The sequence below is a fragment of the Trichomycterus rosablanca genome, chromosome 14, assembly GCF_030014385.1.
Source record: "Trichomycterus rosablanca isolate fTriRos1 chromosome 14, fTriRos1.hap1, whole genome shotgun sequence".
Taxonomy (NCBI): Eukaryota; Metazoa; Chordata; class Actinopteri; order Siluriformes; family Trichomycteridae; genus Trichomycterus; species Trichomycterus rosablanca.
Genome location: NC_086001.1, coordinates 7,572,635 through 7,589,383, shown reverse-complemented (window position 1 = coordinate 7,589,383; position 16,749 = coordinate 7,572,635). Strand labels below are relative to the sequence as shown.

Below are 16,749 nucleotides of genomic sequence, written 5' to 3'. Positions count from 1 at the left end.
CACACATAATTACATAATTACAGCACATTGGCAACAGTACAACTCGTAGTATAATAGCACTGTAGAAACACAAAGTGAAAAACAAAAGTAAAAACATAAATACACTCTGTAAACTTGACACAAATCACATTGCAAGAAACTTGAGTTGTTAAGAATTGTTGAAATTGCGCCCAGGTGGAGCAGCGGGATATTCCACTAGCACTTCAGCGCAGAGATTCTGAACTCCTCGGTTTGACATTTCTGCTACGACAGGATGTCCGGATTATGTGGGTGGAGTCTTCAAACGCTGTGTAAGGACCCTGATTAGCAGAAAGAGAGGTGCCTGTGCAGAATGCATGGGTCAAAAAGGGTTCTGCTAAGGGCTGCATGCGGGTCGGAGCAGGAGTGAGCAGCAACCCACCTCGACTGCAATCAGGGATCCCCCAGCAGCGGAAGAAAATTGACTACGCTAAAATGGGACAAAATGCATAAATAAAATAGAAACAAATAGAAAAAAATAATAAAATTATAGCATTAAAATGGACATCAGCCAGACGAACAGCTGGCAAAACAGATGCACCCAAAGAGGATGGGGGTCCCTGCCGAGTCTGGTTCTGCTCAAGGTTTCTTCCTGTAAATTTAAGGGAGTTTTTCCTCGCCACTGTCGCCCTTGGCTTGCTCAACAGGGGTTTTTGGTCTGTTGGTCCTGAAATCTGTAAAGTCACTTTGAAACAATGTCCATTGTAAAAAGTGCTACACATAAATTTGCTCTGAAATAATTAATTTAATACATTTATATAAACTTGTATTTTACATGTTGCTTTTACATGTCTGCTTTTTTTTACAGGAAGTTTTAAATTCGTCTTTAAGATCGATGCCAACGTCGCTCTTGTGCTGGCAGTTTTACCCCCAGCCATCTACATGGCCCTCTGTTATTACCTCAGACATACTAATTCAGACACCCAAATCAACATTGCTGCGTTCATGAGCATATTGTATGCTTTTCTAATGATTGCAACCATCTTTTCTGTTATAGGTGAGTGAAATTTCTTTTCTGTCGAGTTCAGTTGTGTCGAGTTTTTACAACCCCAAATCAGAAAAAGTTGGGACAGAATGAAAAATGCAAATAATAAAAAAACACAGTTTCTTACATTGACTCATTACAAGTCATTACTTTGACTTTTATTTGATAGCAGACAGGATGAACCTGAGATATTTCATGTTTTATCTGCTCAACTTCATTTAATTTATTAATAATCATCCATTCCTACATTTCAGGCCTGCAACACATTCCAAAAAGTTGGGACAGTAAAGCATTTACCACTTTGTAATGTTGGCATTCCTTTTTAGCACACTTAAAAGACGTTTTGGTACCGAGGAGACCAAGTGATTTAGTGTTTCAGCTTTTATTTTGTCCCATTCTTCCTGCAAACACGTCTTAAGATGTGCAATAGTACGGGGTTGTTGTCTCCACTCTCCACACATTCTGTATTGGGGACAGATCAAGACTGCAGGCAGGCCAGTCCAGTACCCGTACCCTCTTCTTCTGCAGCCATGCCTTTGTAATGTGTGCAGCATGTGTTTTTGCATTGTCTTGTTGAAAAATGCTGGACGTCCCTGGAAAAGACGACGTCTTGAAGGCAGCACATGTTGCTCTAAGATCTCAATGTACTTTTCTGCATTAATGCTGCCATCACAGAAGTGTAAATGACCTTTGCCAAGGGCACTGACACAGCCCCATGCCATGACAGACCCTGGCTTTTGGACTTGTTGCTGATAACAGTCTGGATGATTCTTTTCATCTTTGGTCCGGAGCACATGGCGTCCATTTTTTCCAAAAAAAGACCTGGAATGCTGATTCATCTGACAACAGTACACGATTCCACTGTATGATGGTCCATTCTAGATGCCTCCGAGCCCAGAGAAGCCAACACTGCTTCTAGATATGGTTAACATGAGGCTTTTTTTTTGCACAAGTTTTAAGTGGCATTTGTGCATGTAACTCTGTATTGTAGTGCCTGACAAAGGTTTGCCAAAGTAATCCCTCACCCATGTGGTTATATCAGCTGTTGTTGAGTGGCGGTTCTTGATGCAGTGCCGTCTGAGGGATTAAAGATCACGGGCGTCCAGCTTAAGCTTGTTTCTTTGGCCTTTACGCACTGAAATTCCTCCTGATTCCTTAAATCGTTTAATGATATTATGCACTGTAGCAGGAGAAATGTGCAAATCCCTTCCTATCTTTCTTTGAGGTTCATTGTTTTTCAACATTTTAATCATTTTCTCACACATTTGTTGACAGACTGGAGATCCTCTGATCATCTTTGCTCATCAAAGACTCCTTTCCTGGATGCTGCTTTTGTACCAACCCATGTTTACAATCACCTGTTGACGTCACCTGTTTGGAATCACATCATTATTTAGTTTTTTCACCTCATTACTAGTCCCAACTTTTTTGGAATGTGTTGCAGGCCTGAAATGCAGGAATGGATGTTTATTAACAAATGAAATTAAGTTGAGCAGATAAAATATCACATGAAATATCTCAGAGCAACATATGGGCTATAGGTGACAGTCAGTAACTGTATACCCACAAAGTTTATCTGTGTAGTAGGTGAAACCTAAAACCAACAAATTTAAGTACAGATGGGTGTACATGTACGTACCTTTGTATATAAAACAATTTATGATTTCTTCTGTCTGATCGTCACAGAAAAGAGGGTTGATCCGTAGCCTCTGTATTGGGTAAAATGCTCCCGACTTTACAACACATTCCAAATTTGGAACTAACAGGACTGAGGTTTTATCTACACTAAATCCTATTAATATGATACACTGAAACTTGTATGTATATGTGTGTGTGTGTTAAGGGGAAATGGTAGTGCAGCAGACCTTCATAACCCCGAGTGGCTTGTTCTTCATTGGCATCATCACTATGTACACGTTCACTGCTCTTCTCCATCCAAAAGAATTTCATCTCATCATCTATGGCTTGCTCTACGTCGTCGGCATCCCCAGTGGCTACCTTCTGCTGGCTATTTACTCCATGGTCAACATGAATAACGTTTCATGGGGAACACGAGAATCCAACCAGGCCGCGGGGTCTGACGAGAAGAGAAGAGATGTTAAGTGCCAAAAGCTGGTCAAGCTGGTCTGTGGCTACAGCCTGGAGTTTCAGCTCAAAAAAGATGAGAAGGTGACGAGCAAACCAGAGCTGGATCCACTTCTACCTTCAGCTGTAGAGCCTGAAACCAAAAGCACCTGCAAATCTAAAGACGGGTAAAGACTTTTGGCTTATTATCCGATTTAACAGATAGATGCCTGACTATCACAGAAGTCACATGATACATACATACATTTGTATGGAACAACTGTCTTGGGAAAATATCAAACTAGTGCTTCATTCTGATAGAGAGAACTACATTAATAAGGTACACAGACTAGGCATAACATTATGACCACTGACAGGTGAAGTGAATAACACTGATTATCTCTTCATCACGGTACCTGTTAGTGGATGGGATATAATAGGCAGCAAGTGAACATTTTATCTTCAAAGTTGATGTGTTAGAAGCAGGAAAAATGGACAAGCGTAAGAATTTAAGCGAGTCTGACAAGGGCCAAATTGTGATGGCTAGACAACTGAGTCAGAGCATCTCCAAAACTGCAGTTCTTGTGGGGTGTTCCCGGTCTGCAGTGGTCAGTATCTATTAAAAGTGGTCCAAGGAAGGAACAGTGGTTAACCGGGAACAGGGTAGTGGGCGGCCAAGGCTCATTGATGCACGTGGGGAGCGAAGGCTGGCCCGTGTGGTCCGATCCAACAGACAAGCTACTGTAGCTCAAACTGCTGAAGAAATTAATGCTGGTTCTGATAGAAAGGTGTCAGAATACACAGTGCATCGTAGTTGCAGGGCTGTTTTGGCAGCAAAAGGGGGACCAACACAATATTAGAAAGGTGCCTATATAATGATATGCCTGAACTTAGAAGCTGACACTTGAAACTGACCATGTGCTTAGAATTTAACAAGAAAGAATTCCCTATTCTAAAAGGTTCAAGCTAAACTAACATTTGTTAATGATCACATAGAAAGGAGAAAAATGCCATTGCTACATTTAATAGCATGTATCTTAGAAATATACAGTATGTCAACTTTTAAATTTAACTGTATTTAACTTTTAATCAACCAACTATCAAAGGTAATTTTAATATATACTACTTTTTCAGGCAAACAACTGAAGTTGAGGATTGTAAGTATACATATTCCTATTTCCTTATCTCTTTTTCTATATGCAGTAATGTGACAAAGTAGTTGCCTCTGTTCTGATTGTGTCTGCTTATAGACATTTGTCACACTGAATATTCAGATCATGAAACAAGGGGCAATTACTTTTTCACATGAGTGATATGGGTGTTACATAATACTGTTCTGAAAACCACTGTATATTTTATGTACACTTACTTGCCAATTCATCAACTATATCTACAGTATATTACAGCACAGTGTACATATATAAGTACATTGGTACCTTGAAACTCAGTGTTCTGGGGGTGGCATTGAGTTTTAAGATATTTTTTTCCCATAAGGATGTATGGAAATGTTGTTAATGTGTTCCATGGTAAGAATGGAACTGCATATATTTTGGGCTAATGTAAAATAATGTAGATTTTTTTTTTACACTTTTACTCTGAAAATAACACACATATAATATAAAACACTGAAATAAAAAGCTGATTCTCACAATTTCTCAGAACCCCGAGCTGTAATACAAGTTTAAAAGTTAAACAGGAGAAAAATCCAGCTAAACACAGACACATGTGGACGCTTTCAGAGTGAATCTGACGGTTATTCCACACAAATGCAGTTTTGTTTCATATGTGCACTTTGATGACGTATTGCCGCACCACTCAAGCCGAGCGCTGAACAAAGCGACTGTTCATTGTTAATCTGAAATTAAATAAATACATTTTTAAAAACAAACTGAACATGTTTAAGGGTACAAATTTCTCAACAAAGGGCAAAGATTTTTAGTTTAGGTCAGCACACTTGTTTTATTTAATGTATGTATTCTCAAATCTTCCCTATGTTGATAAACAATCAAGTGATTTTGACCACATTGACACAGGAGGTAATGATTGCTTAGATAAAAATTAAAACATGCTTTTGTTACGTACATACAGTGTATCACAAAAGTGAGTACACCCCTCACATTTCTGCAAATATTTGATTATATCTTTTCATGGGACAACACTATAGACATGAAACTTGGATATAACTTAGAGTAGTCAGTGTACAGCTTGTATAGCAGTGTAGATTTACTGTCTTCTGAAAATAACTCAACACACAGCCATTAATGTCTAAATAGCTGGCAACATAAGTGAGTACACCCCACAGTGAACATGTCCAAATTGTGTCCAAATGTGTCGTTGTCCCTCCCTGGTGTCATGTGTCAAGGTCCCAGGTGTAAATGGGGAGCAGGGCTGTTAAATTTGGTGTTTTGGGTATAATTCTCTCATACTGGCCACTGGATATTCAACATGGCACCTCATGGCAAAGAACTCTCTGAGGATGTGAGAAATAGAATTGTTGCTCTCCACAAAGATGGCCTGGGCTATAAGAAGATTGCTAACACCCTGAAACTGAGCTACAGCATGGTGGCCAAGGTCATACAGCGGTTTTCCAGGACAGGTTCCACTCGGAACAGGCTTCGCCAGGGTCGACCAAAGAAGTTGAGTCCACGTGTTCGGCATCATATCCAGAGGTTGGCTTTAAAAAATAGACACATGAGTGCTGCCAGCATTGCTGCAGAGGTTGAAGACGTGGGAGGTCAGCCTGTCAGTGCTCAGACCATACACCGCACACTGCATCAACTCGGTCTGCATGGTCGTCATCCCAGAGGGAAGCTGACGCACAAGAAAGCCCGCAAACAGTTTGCTGAAGACAAGCAGTCCAAGAACATGGATTACTGGAATGCCCTGTGGTCTGACGAGACCAAGATAAACTTGTTTGGCTCAGATGGTGTCCAGCATGTGTGGCGGCGCCCTGGTGAGAAGTACCAAGACAACTGTATCTTGCCTACAGTCAAGCATGGTGGTGGTAGCATCATGGTCTTGGGCTGCATGAGTGCTGCAGGCACTGGGGAGCTGCAGTTCATTGAGGGAAACATGAATTCCAACATGTACTGTGACATTCTGAAACAGAGCATGATCCCCTCCCTTCGAAAACTGGGCCTCATGGCAGTTTTCCAACAGGATAACGACCCCAAACACAACCTTCAAGATGACAACTGCCTTGCTGAGGAACCTGAAGGTAAAGGTGATGGACTAAACCCAATTGAGCACCTGTGGCGCATCCTCAAGTGGAAGGTGGAGGAGTTCAAGGTGTCTAACATCCACCAGCTCCGTGATGTCATCATGGAGGAGTGGAAGAGGATTCCAGTAGCAACCTGTGCAGCTCTGGTGAATTCCATGCCCAGGAGGGTTAAGGCAGTGCTGGATAATAATGGTGGTCACACAAAATATTGACACTTTGGGCACAATTTGGACATGTTCACTGTGGGGTGTACTCACTTATGTTGCCAGCCATTTAGACATTAATGGCTGTGTGTTGAGTTATTTTCAGAAGACAGTAAATCTACACTGCTATACAAGCTGTACACTGACTACTATAAGTTATATACAAGTTTTATTTCTATAGTGTTGTCCCATGAAAAGATATAATGAAATATTTGCAGAAATGTGAGGGGTGTACTCACTTTTGTGATACACTGTATATGCAGAAGTGTTTTGTACACATATACATATTCACAGTTAGTTGACATTTTTATTTCATTTATTTATTCTTTTGATAGATTTCATTGAACAGCTTAAACAGATCTCTGGTGAACTGCCCCTTAGGATGTGTGATCTCAGTGAGGTAAGGATTACTTAAAAATACTCCCTAAATTTTCTCATTTTTATTATTTTCTTACAGAGCAAAGAATTCAGTGTTTTTAACAATGTCATGGAATATGTTATCTGTATTCTGGTGATTGCTATTGTGCTAGGATGAAGAAACATTTTGGGAGGACCTGATTGATCAGTATTTAAAACCATTAAAGACTGACAAAGCGAAGGAGGAAAGACTCAAAGCTGATCTACAATCCCTACGCAACAAGGTTTGTTTATGTGATGTTATTAAAAGTCTCTTGTGCTGTTTAGAGTAACATACTTAAGAATTAACATTAACTTAGGAATTCATTTTAAATTTCATTTGTTGACTTTTGAAACAAGTCACATCTTAGAGATAACAGGAATATATTTAAAACTTAGGCTCGAATTAATTAAATGTTCTCAACAAGTTAGGAAGAAATGTTTTACCCAAGCAACCCAAGCCTATAATATCTTTATGACTTAAAAAAGGTTAAACATTCCAAAGTATTGGTCCAAATCAGTTTGTTTTCAAAGACAAAAAGGACCATTCAGACCTGCATTGCTTGGTATCCTTGGTGCCAACAAGTGTTGTGAGAAGGAATGGCAACATTAAATGGTAAATGCTTTACCGTCCCAACTCTTTTTTTGGAATGTGTTAAATTAAAGAAAAATACCCAAACATGTCTGTTGTCCTGTATGAAAACAAGACAATTTAATGTCCCCATAACCTAAAAACATTATTGGAACATTCTTGGTGTGACAGTAATTTAAATGAATACTAATTGCTGAATATCATGGTATCTTGTATAAACAATTTAAACCCACCTGCACTATCTAGACCTAACAGCGGCACGGTGGCTAAGTGGGTAGCACTGTCGCCTCACAGCAAGAAGGTCCTGGGTTCGATCCCCAGGTGGGGCGGTCCAGGTCCTTTCTGTGTGGAGTTTGCATGTTCTCCCTGTGTCTGCGTGGGTTTCCTCCGGGTGCTTAGGTTTCCTACCACAATCCAAAGACATGCAAGTATTGGAGACATTAAATTGTCTACGACTGTGTTTGATGTAACCTTGTGAACTGATGAACCTTGTGTAATGAGTGACTACCGTTCCTGTCATGAATGTGTAGGGCAAATGTTAAAATCCTATTAAATAAACAAACAAAGGGTTGTGAGAAGGAATGGCAAAATTACAAAGTGGTAAATGCTTTACCTTCCCAACTTTTTTTGGATTGTATTAAATTAAAGAATAAATAGCCAAACATGTCTGGTTTCCTCTAAGAAAACAAGACAAATCAGTGTCCGCATAACCTAAAAACATTAGTGGAACATTCTTGGTGTGACAGTAATTTGAATTAATACTAATTGCTGAATATTATGGTACTTGTATAAACAATGTAAACTCACCTGCACTATCTAGACCTAATATTTTCCTATGCTTCTAGGCTACCTTCGTGTTTTTCATCAGCAACGCTCTGTGGATTGTAGCTACTTTCTTTCTGCAAGCCATGGGTACTTCAGTGACCATACGCATCCCTAAAGTTTATGTCAACTCCTCCTCTGCTTCTGACAGTTTCATTTATATCGATCCTATTGGACTTATGTTCCTCCTCAGCTGTTTGGGTCTTCTGGTCATCCAGTTCCTGGCTATGCTGTGGCACAGGTATATGAGTACAATAAACAGTGGGTGGAAACAAGTAATCAACCATTTTTGGTATTTAATATACTCACAGTGCAAATATACATCACTTTAAATGTCCTGTAACTTTGGACTATAAATATATACGTATTAGTGGAGAAATGCAGGGTTAGGGTTAGGAGTTGTTGGTGATTAAAGCTTAGAGATAATTTCTGTAAGAAATAATAGTCATTTGCAAATGATAAACCTTTATCTCAGTTCCTCTTCTTTGGGTGTGAGTTGTTTATGTATAAGCTGATTTTTAGATGGTCCTGCAACCTGCCCAGTCTTGTGTCTTGTCTGCTGACTTCATTATTCCCTTTCTTCATTTTTTATGTCACGTCTGTCCAGAGAGGATTTGTGGTTCCATGAAGTTTTCACTTGTGTGTTATCAGTTGTTCTGGCAGGAATGATTACAGTGTTTGCTGTGGATCTGTAGCTTTTTGTAGTTAAATGTTGTTTAATCATTTTGTCACTGAGAACTTTAAGAAGCTTTTATGCATTTACTGTCACTGCTAGTTAGATTAGATTCAACTTTACTGTCATTGTGCAGAGTAAACAAGTACAAAGCCAGCAGTGCAAGATACATTCTTTACATATAATACAGTTAAAGTGACCAGATAAGTGAAATGAGGAGACATAAGTTAAGAATATTAAGATAATATTAGATAATGTTGATTTTAAACAGATAATGATGATTGTACAGTGTATAGACTAATATGTATTTACAGAGTAATGGAAGGTGACTGAAGTGGCTAGATGAATGGGTAATGAATAAGAATAAATGAAGTAAAGTATATAAGTATAGCAGATATTTACAGTATATACATTATTGTTGTGCTGGTGTAAGTAGTGCAATAGTGCCATGTGCAAATTTGCAAATACTGATGGTATATACAGGTGAGATGATACATTTGTAAAAAGTACAGAGTTCAGATGTGGTACAAAGTGCAGTGATATTTTTACATTGGTGTGGTAGAGATTAGAAGGGTTCCAGTTTTAGGAAAAAAGCTCTTCCTCTTCCATTTACTTCCCAACCAATACAGTCTTTAATAATACAATCACATGCAATTTGATGTTTTTACTTTAAATTGTAATATATTGTCTGAATACCTTCTTTTTATTACACATGTATCTTAAGTTTTAAGTTTAGAATCAAAAGTCAGTGTGTGTTATTTGGAATAAATATTTGCACTGGTAATGTAACCAAAACAAAAGATGTTGAGTACTTGTCTCTCCATATATTATATTTGATCTATTCTTGTACTTTATGTAATTTAATAGTGTTAAAAAGGTGAAACTTTGATTAATTGTGTGTGTGTGTGTGTGTGTGTGTCTTTTTTTTTTTTTTTTTTTAGACTTCAGACTTTAATCCACTTCATCGCTTATAATGGGACTGAGGCTGTTGGTAACAATAAGGCAAGACAACAGAATCTGGCAATGGTTAGTAAATATTAGGGCTGTCGTTAATCGCGTTAACGCTTTAAAATTTAAATCACAATTAAAAAAATTAATCGAGAATAAAATTTTTATTGGGTTATGTTTGTGCCACTTTAAACATATGTCACTGTGGTCATTTGCGCTGCTTTAACACAGCAACATTGTGTTTATATTGTATAACGATAACACAGGTCTTTTTCCAGTCTTTCTCTAACTGCTGCTACTACATATTGCAAAATGTAGGGGTGTTTCTAATAATAATTTCTGTTTTCAAAAAGTGTGAGAAATCATCACTAGACAAAATTACAGTTATTAATTGACGCTTCAATATCATCTTTGGTCGAAGCACGACTTTGTCTCGTCAGGCGTCTGCACACACGGATACGCGTTACAGGCAAAATGAGCTCAGACTTTATTACCTAACTTTATTTCAGAGGAATTTGGATGTAAAGCACATGAACTGTGCACGTTGTGGAAACATTAAAAACAATGGTGTTAAATGGATTGCAATGGGCTGTAGATGCTTGAACATAGTTAATGATGTGGGTCTACATGACGTTATACATGTTGCAGATAGTTTAGATTCAATAATTGTATTATAATTTTGTTAATTATTTTATTGGTAAACATGTTCTTGCAATAAAAATGTGCATAACTGTTCAAATTTTGCTTAGTTATTTTTGCAGTCGAATTAATCGTGATTAATTTGGTTCTTTAATTGTGATTAATCTCGATTAAAAATTTTAATCGTGTGACAACCCTAGTAAATACGATACAATCGTGTTACATGATTTGATGATTCTTGGATTATGTTAAAAAAAACACTTTAATAACATCATGGTTCTTTTTTTTTTTCAGAATTATCTTTAGGAAAATATGGGCTGGAAATGAGCAAAAGCCTACAAGTGGCTGTAGCTTATGATGATCTATGACAAGGGCCAAGGATCTGTGATAACCATGAAATGAGGGTTTGTGCCAGGAGGGGCATTAGTCTCTTCTGCATGAGCCCTACTTTTGGGAAAGATCAGACTTCTGGTTTTTATGACGACCCGGCAAAGTCAACGTTTTTCCCATCGGAAACCTTCAACCAGAACTACATGGACAAGCTAAACAACCTTTCAGCCTCAACTACCCCACAGCCAAATACCCATCAACCCTAATTACCCCAACAGCTTAATACCTCCTCAGCCTTAACTACGTCACAGCCAATTACCCTTCAACCCTATGTAGTAAAAACAGCTGCCATCGCCAACAGTCAGTGACCTCTCTCTGTGACCTTCATCACATCCTTTGGACCGGACTTCCTAAAGAGGCTCATACCTCCACATTTCAGGGCATTTCACCTCTTTAAGAAAGAGACCTCCAAACCTCCTCACACTATGCAATGCAAGAACTAAATCATATTACAGAGGAATAAACTCGTTCTTACAAAACTGGCAGTCCCAACCTAATCAACACACCAGTAACTCATGGCTTCTTTTGCAACCTCTGGAGGGAAGGGAAAAACAAAAGCAACTTTACAGAATCATTAATTAACCTGGAACAGTCATAAAATAGATAACGTCTGGACCAGATTGCAGGAGTTAGCATTGTATCACCTGCCTTTCACTCTTTTCCATTTAATACTTCAAAAAACCCTCTCGCTCAGGAATTTCAGACCTTTGGATCTGTCATTTACTCCCCAAGCTGCCCTAGGGGAAGGAAGTGACTGGAGTGACTTTTTATGCTTGCTTGTTTTCTTATAGTTAGGCTATTGGAATTTATCTACAGTAATTTGTATATCCATTGCAAGAACTACTGTATTGAATGCCTAATTATGTATTTTTGTTAGTAATATTATTATTCACCTAAATGGTTCCTCAAAAATGGTTTCCATATTAGAGGACCTTCTATGTTAAACCTGCTAGATCTATATATTGATATTTAATGTCATTGTAAGTTAGCTTGTTGTACCTTGTATAAAGAATTACAGTGGTACCTTAAACCTCAACGTCAACTGGTTCTAAGACTGGCTTCGAGTTTAAAAGGCGTTAAGTTTCAAGGTATTTTTTCCCATAAGGATGAATGGGAAACCTGTTAATGCGTTCTATGGTCCCATGGACTCGCATATATTTTAGGCACATGTAAAATAATGGGGTTGTTTTTGACACCTATACACGGAAAATAACACAAATATAATATTTATAATATAAAACACTGAAATAAAAAGCTTATTCTCACAATTTCTCAGAACCCCGAGCTGTAATACAAGTTTAAAAGTGAAACAGGAAGAAAATCCAGCTAAACACAGATACATGTGGATGCTTTTAGAGTGAATCTGATGGTTATTCCACACAAATGCAGATTCGTCTCATATGCACATTTTGATGACGTATTACCACACCGCTCATGTCGATCACTGAACAAAGCGGCAGTTCATTGTTCATTTAAAATTAGATTTTTATTTTTATTTTTTAAACAAAGTGAACACATTGAGTTTAAGGGAAACGTTGAGTTTAAGGGTACAGATTTCTTGACGACGAGCATTGAGTTTCAATGATTTTGAGTTTAGGGGACGTTGAGTTACAAAATACCACTGTAATTGTTATATATGTTTCGGTATGAACCCAGATGTTAAAACTGAAAAGTGGTTATTCTTTGTGTTGGGGGTGAAGAAAAGTGTCACGTTTTTGTTATGTGAATTTGGTAGCAGTTTATTTCTCACTGGCTACATCCACCAAAAACTACATCTCCCAAATAAGTTGAAAAGGACTTACAGAGTTCAAAGTGTTTACAGAGTTCTGAGAGTTCAGTGGTGGAGCTCATAGTGACCTGGTCAAGTTAAGTGCGCTGGTTGCAGTGAACTAACCCCATTGGTTGGATTTGGGTTTAGTTGTGAGCATTTCGACGCTTTACCACTGGCCGGGTAAAGTTCTTTGATTCTATGATTTTAATTTGATCGGTCACTGAACCGGTTCTCAAGAGTTTTGATGCTAGATGACCCTTCATCACTGGCCTCTCGAAACAGCTTGCAGGTAGACTGTTCATATGCCTATAGTGAAGAGTCTTTGGTTCTGATCATTTTATTATTTGCTACATTCCATTCCAACTAGGTGTCTCCACGAACTGAACTCCTGGCTTTGAGCAAAATTCCTACTATTAAATGCACACAAAACAGAGTTTCTGTTCACTGGCACAAAGTCTGATGTCGCCTCTCTTTCTAACTTGGTTCTTCCTATAAACGACATCAACGTCAAACCTTCAGTTACTGTACGCAATCTTGGTGTTCTATTCTCCTCTGTCTCTTCTGTCTTTTGAACCATACATAAAATCTCTGTCCAGGTATGCTTTCTTTTATCTTCATAATATTGCTCGTATCTGCCCTCTATAGTCCTCTAGGGCAGCTGAGACACTGGTCCAGGCTTTTGTGACTTTTCGCCTGGACTATTGCATCTCTCTGCTCTATGGGCTTGCCTCTAAGTCACTTTGCCCCCTACAAATTATTCAAAATTCTGCTGCTTGGATTCTAACACATCACCCCTGACCTTGAGCAACTTTATTGGCTGTCCATTAATAAGCATAAACAATATAAAATTTAAGGCACTTCATGGTTTAGGTCCTGTTTATTTGTTGGACATTCTCAAGTGCTACTACACTCCATCCTGGAATGTAAGGTCGTCAGATGCTGGTCTCCTGGTAGTTCCCAGGTTCAGGCTGAGTACTATGGGTGGTCGATCTTTTACTATTGCTGCCCCTTCGCTCTGGAACTCTCTTCCTTCCTCTCTATGTTTAATTGAATTTGGTTTTTCTAGCAGTTCCAATAAAAACCCAGGTGGAGCTCTGATTCCCTAATCTCATTACAATAACATCACCCCATTCCACCTAATTTTACAGCTAAACAACTCCTAAGCCTTAATTACCAACAGCTAATTACCTCTCAAACCTAATCACCCCAACAGCTAAATAATCCCTCATCCTCAGCGACCCAAAGCCTACCAATCAACCTTAATTATCCCCCACGGCCCATCAACAACTACCCCATCAGGTAAATTGTCCACAACTACTCTGTTAGCCTAATAGTCTTCATAGTCTTCAATAGTCGCCCCCTACATATAGTTAAAAATTCTGCTGCTTGGATTCTAACACATCACCCCTGTCCTTGAGCAGCTTCATTGGCTGCCCATTAATAAGCATAAACAATATAAAATTTTAGGTCCTGTTTATTTGTTGGACCTTCTCAAGTGCCACACTCCATCACTGAATTTAAGGTCGTCAGATGCTGGTCTCCTGGTAGTCCCCAGGTTCAGGCTGAGTACTATGGGCGGTTTATATTTTACTATTGATATTTGATATTTTACCTTTCGCTCTGGAACTCTCTTCCTTCCTCTCTACGTTCCACTTCTTCTACGTTAAAGCTCTTCTAAAGACTCACCTCTTTTCTCAGCTCTTTCTCACTTCATCTTCTGCTATCTCTGTGTGATTGTTACTTTTTATACGTAAAGCGACCTTGGGTTTTGTGAAAGGCACTATATAAGTGTAACTTATTATTATTATTCATTTGGAGCATACACTTCAAATACGTTCTACACTGACAGTATTAGACTTGTGTCTACATACTTATACTACCTTAATTACTACTTAGTTGCATTAACTGACCTGTTAATTACCAGTGTATGTTATAGTTCTTGTGTTTAATAAATGTTGTAATAATCGAATTTAAAGCTGTGAGAGTGATTTCCTGATTAAAGAAACTGACTTAAAGAACATTACTTCATCAGAAAGTGAGTGATTTGTTATGAATTTAGTTTTTCTAGTGGTTCCAATAAAAATCCAGATAGAGCGCTGATTCCCTAATCTCATGGGCGGCACGGTGGCTCAGTGGGTAGCACTGTCGCCTCACAGCAAAAATGTCCTGGGTTCGATCCCCAGGTGGGGCGGTCCTGGTCCTTTCTGTGTGGAGTTTGCATGTTCTCCCCGTGTCCGCGTGGGTTTCCTCCGGGTGCTCCGGTTTCCTCCCACAGTCCAAAGACATGCAAGTGAGGTGAATTGGAGATACAAAATTGTCCAAGACTGTGTTTGATATAACCTTGTGTACTGATGAATCTTGTGTAATGAGTAACTACCGTTCCTGTCATGAATGTAGCCAAGGTGTAAAACATGAAGTTAAAATCCTAATAAACAAACAAACAAATCCCTAATCTCATTACAATAACATCATCCCATTCCACCTAATTTTACAGCTAAACAACCCCTGAGCCTTAACTACCCCACAGCCAGTTACCTCTCAAACCTAATCACCCCAACAGCTAAATAATCCCTCAGCAACCCAAAGCCAATTACCAATCAACCTAAATTACCCCTCACAGCCCATCAACAACTACCCCATCATATAAATTGTCTACAACTACTCCGTTAGCCTAATAGTCTTTAACCAGTCTAGACTAACCCAAAGCCAATTATCCCTTAATCCCGATTACCCGAACAGCTAAATAACTCCTCAGCCTCAACAACCCTTGTCTAAATACCCATTGTCCAAAATTACCCCAAACAGCCCCTCAACAACAACCCCATAGCTAAATCGTCCACAATATTACCCTTGTCTAAATACCTATTTCACCAAAACTACCCCAACAGCTAAATTCCCCTTCAGCCTTTACTACCCCAAAGCCAACTACCCCTCAATCCTTATCACCCCAACAGCTAAATAATCCCTCAACCTCAACAACCCCTGAACGAATTACTCATTATCCAGTATTACCCCATACAGCCCTTCAACAACAACCCAATAGCTAAATTGCCGACAATATTACTGTGATAGCATTTCACCAAAACTACCCCAACAGCTAAATACCCCTTTAGCCTTTAATACCCCACAGCAAATTACCAATCAAAGCAAATCCCCCACAGCCAATTGCCTCTCAACTACTCCATCAGCCAAATTGCCTTCAACAACTACCCCCACAGCTATAGGACCTCTCAACTACAACTTCCCCAACAGCTAAATACCCCTCATCAACAGTTACCCCATTAGCCTAACATCCTTTAACCAAAACTACCCCAACAGCTAAATGCCTCCAGCCTCAACTACCCCAAATCCAATTACCCTTCAACCAAAACTACCCCAACAGCTAAATGCCTCCAGCCTCAAGTACCCCATATCCAGCTACCCTTGAACCACAACTATTCAAAAGCTAAACACCCCCTCAACCTTAACTACTACACAGCAAATTATCCCTCAATCACAACTAGCCCAACAGCTAAATAGCCCTTCAGCCTTTACTACCCCAAAGCAAATTACCAATCAAAGCAAATCCCCCACAGCCAAACAGCCTCTCAACTACTCCATCAGCCAAATTGTCTTCAACAACTACCATACTCCCACAGCTATATGACCTCATGTTAGCCTAACATACTCTGGACATGGTGCCAATCCATCGCAGGCCTTTGGACATACACCCCTCAAATCATGTTTGTGTAGTTGCCTGGCCAGCTGATAGCTCAGCTGAGATTCAAACCTTGATCTCAGTGGTGGTGGGCTTGTATAATAGACTGCTGTGCCGCCTGAACGCTAATTAACATCCTAGTGTATGTAAATGTTTGATTTCAGCTATATGTGTATATCAGAATTCATTTTTGTAATCTCACAGAGTTTCCCTGTGATGTAAGTACACGTACAAACTAACACACCCTATTACACTTTTATAGATGTGAATAATGCCAGTTGTAAATGCAGTATATGCATCATCAAGGGCCTCCTTAGTCAGGGGTGGAGGT

At 39.1% G+C, this 16,749-nt stretch overlaps 1 protein-coding gene across 1 annotated transcript in view; it reads left to right on the top strand.

Moving 5' to 3' along the window:
* LOC134327113 (chitin synthase chs-2-like) overlaps positions 1 to 14,694 on the top strand; it is a 58,863-nt gene extending 44,169 nt beyond the window's left edge. The window contains exons 13-20 of the mRNA XM_063009189.1: positions 827 to 1,015; positions 2,847 to 3,255; positions 4,202 to 4,224; positions 6,826 to 6,890; positions 7,021 to 7,131; positions 8,324 to 8,541; positions 9,915 to 9,999; positions 10,855 to 14,694. Coding sequence (XP_062865259.1) covers positions 827 to 1,015; positions 2,847 to 3,255; positions 4,202 to 4,224; positions 6,826 to 6,890; positions 7,021 to 7,131; positions 8,324 to 8,541; positions 9,915 to 9,999; positions 10,855 to 10,866 — 1,112 coding nt within the window. The 3' untranslated portion in view covers positions 10,867 to 14,694. The remainder of the gene's footprint in view (positions 1 to 826; positions 1,016 to 2,846; positions 3,256 to 4,201; positions 4,225 to 6,825; positions 6,891 to 7,020; positions 7,132 to 8,323; positions 8,542 to 9,914; positions 10,000 to 10,854) is intronic.
* The last annotated feature ends 2,055 nt before the right edge of the window (positions 14,695 to 16,749 follow it).